The 9,376-nt window shown below is 46.4% G+C and overlaps 1 protein-coding gene across 1 annotated transcript; it reads left to right on the top strand.

Annotated features, from left to right (window-relative positions):
* Positions 1-6,497: 6,497 nt before the first annotated feature.
* On the top strand, positions 6,498-9,222 carry IFITM5 (interferon induced transmembrane protein 5). The gene is made up of 2 exons (XM_048852956.2): positions 6,498-6,713; positions 8,580-9,222. Exons 1-2 carry the CDS (start codon positions 6,528-6,530, stop codon positions 8,796-8,798), a joined length of 405 nt encoding a protein of 134 aa, XP_048708913.1. The 5' UTR covers positions 6,498-6,527; the 3' UTR covers positions 8,799-9,222.
* Positions 9,223-9,376: the final 154 nt, after the last annotated feature.

Genomic DNA, 9,376 nt, shown 5'->3' with positions numbered 1-9,376 from the left:
CTCTCCAGATTGTGCCTGACACTGCAAGATTATGTCATGGGTGAAATTATTATTTGACTCCAACTGGTGTTCTGAAGCATGTGGGTCAAGACGAGAGCTGGATGGAAAATGGATTTTCTGTCTTCCCCCAAAATTAAAGATTTTGAGTTTTTTCTTTGTCCCAAAAAGGAACGAAATTCCAAAATTTCTTGCAAAACAAAATTAAAAAAAAAAAAAGTTTTGGGTCAATTGATACATTTTGTTTCAATTTCAGCCCTTTTTAAAATGTATTCTTATTTTTTAAAATAAAGTAAACTTCAAAACAAAGTCATTTCAAAATGAAAAAATCCAAAACTTTTTGTTCCAAAAATGTCAAATTGCGGATTTTTTCCCCATTTTTTCCCCAAAATGGAATTTATTGAAAATTGATATTAAATTGAGAGACAAAATAATGTAGGCTTTGTCTAAACATCTATTTGTCCTCTTTAATGTCCCACAATAGTCCATGTGGTGTTGATGGACCTTTGCCGTTGGGCAGGACGTAACATCTTCTGTTGCAGATTAGCACTTTACACTAGTTAACGTTTCTCTCCTGTCTGGTGATTTACATTGTCACAGAGACTTACAATACAACTGCTCAAATATTACCTTACAATATGGCATACAGAGATTAGCGCATGCAGCAGCTTACAAGCATTTAATAAAGTCTGACCACGAAACACATCCTTGTAGGTCTAATACCTACTTGAACAATAGTAACACACGGCACCGCCACCAGCAGCAGCACAGAAGTAAGGGTGCCATGGTACCCCCGTCCCTCCAGCTCCCCCTCCCCCTAGCAGTGTCCTCCATTTGGGAACTTGAAATATGGTAACCCTAGCTGCAGTGATTTACATCGCTTGTGTGTGCCTACACGTAGCCCCTGGCGTCAGCGCTGCGCAGCATCACCAGGAGCACTTGTATCGATTATACTGTCAGTGTGGGGCACAGTGGGAAGGCTCCTGAAAGCCAGTAACAGGCGCCATAAGCAACGCGGTGTCTACGCTGACACTGCGTCCATCTAACTACATCGACCTTGACTCTATGCCGCTTGTGGAGATGGAGTTAAGTCAGCGTAGCTGGCCAGTTACGTCGGTGGGAGTGAAAGTTAAGTGTAGACACTTCCGTAGTTAGATCAATGCAAGGTGGTTTAGGTTGGCCTAACTCTGTAGTGTAGACCAGGCCTCACGCTGGGGCAACAAGCTTAGCTATAAGCTTTCTGCTTTTCCTCCTGGCTTAAGTAACTGTCAGCGATCAGGCTGTAGGCTGAGGCAGCTGAACTGTCTGTCAGGCAGTCGCTGCCTTTGCAGCGGTGTGGTAGGCCCACCGGGGACCCAACTCAGCGGAGTTTCCCAACGGAGGAGTGGGAAACTTCTCAAACCAGTCACTCAGTGAAGGGAGCTGGATGCTCCCTGCTTCTCTTCCCTTTCAACTGACACCCCAGAAGGAGTGACTGCCTCCTCTCGCTCTGGCACCTGGGATCAAAAACCAACCAGAGCTCCCCTTCTTTGGGACATCTGGGCAGCCGCTTTAGTTCCATCTCTCCGGCCTCCTTTCTGCTTAAGGAAGGGTTGCCTGGCAACCAGGCAGCAACGGCTTGTGGGACTCCAGGCCCAGGTAAGTTTCATCACAGCCTCACTTATGGTAAGGAGGATGTGGGGCGGGGGGGGGGGAGGGGGAGGAGGGAGTTTACATTTAGTATTTTTCTTAAAGCCCACATGACTGCACGGAAATCTCAACTTTCATTTAAAAAAAAGGTGAGTGTCTAACCGTCTCAATTGCAGAGTAGATCACAAAACTAGGACTTGAGAACATCCTAAAGGCTCAAAAACAAAGAACCCCCAATGAATTATTTTTTTAAAAAACCCATGATTTTTAAGCCAATATTATGGCTTTTTGGAGCCTGAGTCCCGATGTTTGAACCACACCAGGGGGCTGCATGAACAGAGTTAGAGCTACACGTCAATCGTCCTCCATTCTGAGTAACAACAGCAGGTCAGAGAATGGTGGTGGGCTCACTTGCTTCCATTCGCACTGGAGGATAAGAGTCAGAGCCCGGTGCAGAGTTGTTCGGCAGTTTGTTAGACTCTGTGGTGAGAACACCTCTGCCTGCAGTAACTTTGCTAAGTAAAACCTGCAGGCTCTGTATGTAGCTTGTTGGCTTTTCACCTACATCCTGTTTGGTACCACGAAGACTTACAAATGATTCATCCAATCTTCAGCCTTTCCAAGAGCAGATCCCACTGCCCCAAGTATACCTGGGGATGGGCGTCTTTCCCTAAAGACCTGGCAATGTCAGAGGGGAAATTCTCTTCCCTTCTCATCATTGGCAATAGAGATGGTGCCCCCGCTCCAGCAAGTCCACTTCAAAACCAACATCTTCCTGTTATCTGTAGGAAGGGAATTGCCCTAAATGAGGAATGGCTCTTTCTGTAGGGTTAAATGGCCAAATGGGAGAGACATGACCTAAGGAAAGGAAATAGGCTACTTTGAGAAACCTGGCCTTTGCATTGTGCATCTCTCATCCAATCTTTCCCTGTGTCCCATTTTCCCGGGACAGTCTCCGATTTATGGTACAGTGTGTTGCCAGCCTGGCTAGCTGCAACTTGTTCCCATTGTTTGGCTTGTGAGACAGAAATGTAGGACTGGAAGGGAGCTCAAGGGATCATCAAGTCCAGTCCCCTGCATAGAGGCAGGACCAATTAAACCTAGACCATCCCTGACAGGTGTTTGTCCAGCCTCTTCTTAAAAACCTCCAACGATGGGGCTTCTGTAACCTCCTCTGGAAGCCTATTGCAGAGCCTAACTACCCTGATAGTTAGAAAGCTTTTCCTAATATCTAATCTAAATCTCCCTTCCTGCAGATTGAGCCCATTACTTCTTGTCCTACCTTCAGTGGACATCGAGAACAATTGATCCCCACCCTCTTTATAACAGCCCTTAACATATTTTAAGACTTTTCAGGTCCCCCACTCAATCTTCTTTTCACAACACTAAACAGACACAGGTTTTTTTATACCCTTTCCTCATAGGCCAGGACCAGGTTTTCTAAAGCTTTCATCATTTTTGTTGCTCTCCTGGCCTGTCTCCAATTAGTCCACGTCTTTCTTAGAGTGTAGCATCCAGAACTAGACACAGAATTCCAGCAGAGGCGCACCAGTGCTGAGCAGAGCAGGACAATTGCCTCCCATGTCTTACATATGACACTCCAGTTAATACACCCCAGTTAATATTTGCCTTTTTCACAACTGCATCACATTGTTGGCTTATATTCAATTTGTGATCCACTAAAACCTCCAGATTCTCTTCTGCAGTACTGCTGCCTAGCTAGTTATTCCCCACTTTGTATTTGTGCATTTGATTTTTCCTACCTAGGTACAGTACTTTGCACTTGTCTTTATTGAATTTCAGCATAGTGATTTCAATCCAATTCTCCAATTTGTCAAGGTCCTTTTGAATTCGAATCCTGTCCTCCAAAGTGCTTGCAACCCTTCCCAGCTTGGTGTCATCCACAAATTTTATAAGCACACTCTTCACTCCATGAGTCAAGTCATTAATGCAAGAACTGAATAGTACCAAATCCAGGACAGTCCCCTGTGGGACCCCACTTGATATCTCCCCCAAGTTTGACAGCAAACCATTGATAGCTCCTCTTCGAGTATATTCTTTCAACCAGTATTGCACCAACCTTATAGTAATTTAATCTAGACCACATTTCCCTAGTTCACTTATGAGAATGTCATGTGAAACTGTGTAAAAAACCCTTACTAAAATCAAGATAGATTGTGTGTACTGCTTCCCCCTATTCACTAGGCCAGTAACCCTATCAAAGAAGGAAATTAGGTTGGTTTGGCATTATTTGTTTTTGACAAATACATGATGCCTATTTCTTATACCCTATTATCCCCTAGGTGCTTACAAAGCGGTTTTTAATAATTTGTTTCAGTATCTGGTCTATAATTCCCCAGGTCCTGTTTGTTCCCATTTTTAAAGAGTGATACTATGTTTGTCCTTCTCCAATCATCTGGGACCTCACCCATTCTCCATGATTTCTCATCAAAGATCATTAATAGTGGTTCTGAGATTACTTCTGCTAGTTCCTTAAGTACCCAGTGATGAATTTCATGAGGCCCTGCTGACTTCAGTACGTCTAACTTGTCTAAATATTCTTTAATTGTTCTTTCCTATTTTGGCTTGTGTTCCTTTCTCCTTGTTGTTAATATGAATTGTGTTAAGTATCAGGTCACAATTAATCTTTTCAGTGCAGACTGAAGCAAAATAATCATTAAACTCTTCAGACTCCTTGATGTCGTCCTTTATTAGTTCTCCTTCTTGGCTAAGTAGAGGACCTACACTTTCCTTCATCTTTCCCTTGCTCCTAATGTATTTATAGAAACTTTTCATATTGCCTTTTGTGTCTCTTGCATGGTGCAACTCATTGTAGGAGTTAAGAGGTTGATTTTCTGTGTGTGTGTGTGTATATAGGGAGTGGAGGAAAGGAAGCAATCTGAAGCTGGTGTGGGAATAAAACAATGCCCAGACCTGCATATGAGCTTTCTTAGGACTGTTTGGATTCTGAAAGGCCATAGTCAATTCACTTTACACAGGAGGGGAAGCTCGGCCATTATAGCCATTACAATTATTATTATTTATTTTACTGCACCCCAATGTGTGCTAGGCACCTCCTGGACCCTATGAACTGCTACCCTCTGAACTGCAGTGGTTACTGTTACAGATCTTGAGGGGACTATAGCCAGGACCCTGGCAGAAAGCTATCGGAAGTATCCTGCAATATTACCAGCATGGCTGGATTTAACGTGAGCTGCTCTGTCCTTTTCCAGGTGTGTGACTGTAGGAGCCTTGGTCATATGGATGGTGCCCTCTAACCCTACAAGCTCTCTCTTTTGTGCTGTGTCAGGGCTGGTACTAGAATCACTGCCATCCATCTAATCTGTAGAATTACTACGGTGCTTGTCTCAGGTATCTATGCTCCAACGTCCTGTCTCTCACCTGCATTCACTCTTCCACTGATATGTGGAAGGTGTCTGAGTCCTAAGCAACCCATTCACTGAACTGCAATATCCAGTTAGTCTTTATTCTGGGCAAACGACTTTGAAAGGCAGCAATCTCTCGGCTGTGAGAGTTGTAGGTACCTGTAGCCAACCTGGTTTGGTAATGACCAGAATCCCTTAGTGTGACAGCTGTCTGATGGCCTGTGTCAAATCTGAAAAGACAACACCAACATATTCCTGTGATTTGCTGGGAGGTCACACTGAAATAGCCAGAACTTCTGAGCGCAGAGATGTTAGACATATTAGACTTGCCGCTGGTTTGTCTTTACTCTTCCTGAAGTCTGGTTGGTCTTATGATCAGAGCTGCTCTATCCACCGCTAGGGTTGAGCCCTGGGGTTTCAGGAGGGGGAAAAAACCTGCCCTGGACTCTGGAAGAAGAAAAGTTGACCTGGATAGCTGCCAACCTGGAATGGACCCTGTGGGGCAGATTTTACTCTTTTACATCAATGTAACTGAGGGAAGATGCTGGCTTCACATCTCCTCCTTGAATATAAGTACTTCAGTCCCATGCCATGAACAATAGCCCCTTGCTCAAACAGTCCTTGGAGCTGTCTTGGAGAACACTTTTACAGGGCATTCATTCCAGGGTAGGCACAGGGCCCAAATCCTCAAAGGTATTTAGGCACTTAACTCCCATTGACTTTGGTGCCTAAATACTTTTGAAGATCTAGGACAGGGTTTTCAAAGCTAGCTCCATTAGGGCCCTGTTTCAGCCCCTCCCTAGCCTTGGCAGCAGCTCTCCATTTCAAAGTGTTTTACCTTTTGTGGATGATTCATTTGTGAAGTTCCTGGAGTGGGGGCATCACCTTGGTTCTCAGAGCTGTAGATGGGTGTGAATCATACATTTTAGAATATTTAGCAAAGGGTACTGCAAAGCCCAGAAAAACATACAGAGGTGGCAGGGAAATGCAATCCCCTCTGGGAAGTTATTGATCTTTTAGCGCTTGAGAAGAAAGAGCTCTTTCAATGCACTTGTATTGCCCTGTACACGTACATCACAGTGCGTTCAGCTTCCTTCTCTGTCCCTGATGGGTTATAGCACAGAACTGCCATGCATAGTCCTGTATGGTCCATGGCCCTTTGCAGCATTCGTGATCTGCAGCACGTCCTTTCAAAGCCGGGTTCCTGACTCGGTCCCTCGAGCTGCCCAGTTCTCTGGAAAAGGCTGACAGGGAGGCCTCAGCCCATGAGGCTATAAAAAGCGCTCCATAGACAATCAGGGGAGGGCAGGCTTACAAACCCAAGTATGTTGCTCTCAGCTTTGGCCAAACATTTCTGATAACCACAGCCAGGCGAGGGCTATAATTTCCCTATTTTATATATAGAGGGAGATGGAGCTGTGCCTGAGGCAGAGACTATAAAAAGGACCTGCCCTGCACCAGCTCCCCTTACAGGCTGCTACCACAGGAGAGCTGAGGATTTCACCTTCCAGGACCATGGACACATCTTACCCTCGTGAGGACTACCTGCCCATGACGTCTCGCAAGCAGGACCCTTCTCCCACTGTCATCACCATCGGACCCTCCGTAGTGCCCCGGGACCACCTGATCTGGTCCATCTTCAACACCATCTACATGAACCTCTGTTGCTGTGGCTTAGTGGCTCTTGCCTACTCCGTCAAGGTAAGACAGCCCGGCCCTACTCTGCCTCTTCTACACAGGCCCATAGAGGCTGGCTCCTTAGTGCAGAAATGGACCCTTTCGTGTCCATGTCTCCCAGTCACTTGGCGATTCCAGGATTTCCTAGGGGACTTGGCTAGGAAGCGTACATCTCAGTGCATCTAGTTTTACATGGAGCCTCCTTCCCAAGCGTCTCTAGTAAGAATGATACACTCCAGTTCTCTTGGGTTGACCTAGAGATGCTGGGATTTCCCAGGGACTCTGGTAGGAATTATAGACTTCACCCAGGTTACCTAGAGATTCTGGGATCTCTCTCTGTGCTCTGAGTTGTAATACACCCTAAAATCGGGAAGTGATGTGAAAAATCTAGGAGATGCTGGAAGAATGTTATGACCACCCTCCCTCTGGAAGGGGAGGGGTTGGCCCCAAGTCTTTCCGGTACTCAGTACCTGCTAAAAATCTCTTGCCGGTACTGTGTACGGAGGGTACCGCCCTACTGGCACTACTGTGACCCAGTAGAAAGTTCTTATTAGCAGCTGGCTTCAGTTTGCCTCTGCCCTAAATCTCACCTTGTTAGCAATGTCCTAGCAGAGGACATTAGCCCAGTGCTGCCCACTAGCTGGAATTCTACTTTTAAAAAGGAAAAACACTGTGAAAAATACAACTATCCGTGACAGCTGCTCTGGCATTTCCAAGACAGACTGCCTGAGCCTCCTGATTCAGTGGCTGGGTCTGAAAGGGCAGTGATGGGGCAGGATAGCTGACTGCAGTGTCTGTGTAAAGAGCATCAGGAATGATGTGAGCATCCTGTGCTGGTGCAGCATCCTTAAGCACGTCTTCATGCTGTCTGAGGCTGATGTGTATCATCCAAGCTACTATCTCCAGCTAGATTCCTACACATCAATGAGGCTGCGAGCTGTGCTGGCAATCACACTTTCCTGTTATCCCATAATTAGTGCCACCAGTATTGGATGAGGTTCTGGGGACTGACTTCTCTACTCCAAAGGATGCCCGGGGACCATGATCCATGTGGAGGGACTCCTCCATATCCCACACCTTGCCGCTGGGAATCTGCTCTGTTCAGGAATGGGGGAGGGGTATATCCTAAACTGCTGGGAATGGATTTAATGAAGTTCAGCAAGAGGCACTTCCGAGAGAACTGGGGGAAAGAGAGGTTTAGAGTAACTGTTCTGTTCCCAGATCTCTCTGCTGAGGATCATTGATAGAGAGTCAGAGCCACTGCTCCTTCTTGGATTTGATTTGCTAACAGATGCCAATAGCAAAGGAACGCGTGAGTGAATATGTGATGGAGATAAAGCTGAGACACAAAGAGGCAGACAGTGGGCTGAGGTCAGAGGTGCTGTAAATCGCTTACTGATGCATAAGGGAGCTGAAAGTAGTAAGGAGCTGGAGGATGGTATAAATTAAAGTGGGATGGGAATGACTTTAATTCACACATTCTTGCAGTCCCCTGTGATGTTTCTAGCTACAGACCTCTTTCCTGGCTCCTCGCCATGTTGAGTTACACCAGCTGAGACTTAGTGGGCCAAATTCAGAGATGCCGTGTATGGTAATGGAGGGGTAAGCTACCAGTTGGTAAGTGGGTGTCAGTTATTTGCTTAGACTCACTGGATTAGGCTGACAGAGCAGTTGAGAGAGAATGGAGCAGGGAGAGAACACTCAGCTCCAGAGCAAGGGGCAGATGGAAGTAAGGTGAGTGACAGACAGCCGCTGAGAGCTGCAGTGGGTGGTTGCAGCCTGTTCTGATGCCTGTAGTTCGATTGTGTTGCTCTGAGGGCATCGCCTCATCCTTTGCCTCCTCTGCCATGTCACTAACTCACTGTACCCTTCCTGGCTTGGCTGTTGCAGGCGCGGGATCAGAAGGTGGCTGGTGACATCGAGGCCGCTCGCCACTTCAGCTCCAAAGCCAGATGCTACAACATCCTGGCGATGGTGTGGAGCCTGCTGCTGCCGCTGCTGCTCATCGCCCTGGCGATCACAGGCGTGATCCACCTCTCCAAGCTTGCTCAGGAGTCCATGGACTTCTTCAACTACAAGTTCTTCGCTAATGACGATGATGGAAAGTGACCCAGGGGCCTCGCGGGCTCCTGGAAACACACGTGGGCCACTCCGGCAGCCTCCTAAAGACACTGCTAATCCAGTATAACCCAGCCAACCAAACCACTGCACATTGCAACCTCTGTTGTTGTAACCCAGAGCAACCAATGCCTCCCACCAACCAGAGCACCACTGAGGTAGTCATGTGCCCCGGAACTCATTCCACAGCTTGCCCTTTGATGTGGCCTGAGGTGTGAAAATAGTTCCTTTTACATCCTGGTAGATTGCATGGACTCATGCTCAAGCTAGCTGAGTCTGTGCACTGTGGTTCCTCTCCTCCTTTCCTTCTCCTTTGGTCTTTGCTTGTCCTGGGATCTTGGTCATGGGGTGTTAGAGACATGAGCTATCGACTTCCCTTGGAACCCTGTTCTTTTGTTACTGTGTCTAACGCTAACCTTGGTTGTTACTATTTAAGTGATTAAATAACTTCACAAATCATAAGTCTCTCTATGTGTGGCAGTTTCTAATGGCTAATGGAAATGTGGTATAGTTACTCAGTTACTCTCAGGTCCTGGTTTCAAACTTCCCAATCAGAAGGGCTAGAAACT

The sequence above is a fragment of the Caretta caretta genome, chromosome 6 (assembly GCF_965140235.1).
Source record: "Caretta caretta isolate rCarCar2 chromosome 6, rCarCar1.hap1, whole genome shotgun sequence".
Classification (NCBI taxonomy): Eukaryota; Metazoa; Chordata; order Testudines; family Cheloniidae; genus Caretta; species Caretta caretta.
Note: the sequence above shows the minus strand (reverse complement) of the source record. Positions and strands in the feature narration are given on the sequence as shown.

Excerpts from the sequence above, each read along its gene's own strand:
- IFITM5 (XM_048852956.2), top strand. The coding sequence starts at position 6,528 with ATGGACACATCTTACCCTCGTGAGGACTACCTGCCCATGACGTCTCGC. Across the intron at positions 6,714-8,579 it reads CTCTTGCCTACTCCGTCAAG|GCGCGGGATCAGAAGGTGGC; the intron begins GTAAGACAGCCC and ends TGGCTGTTGCAG.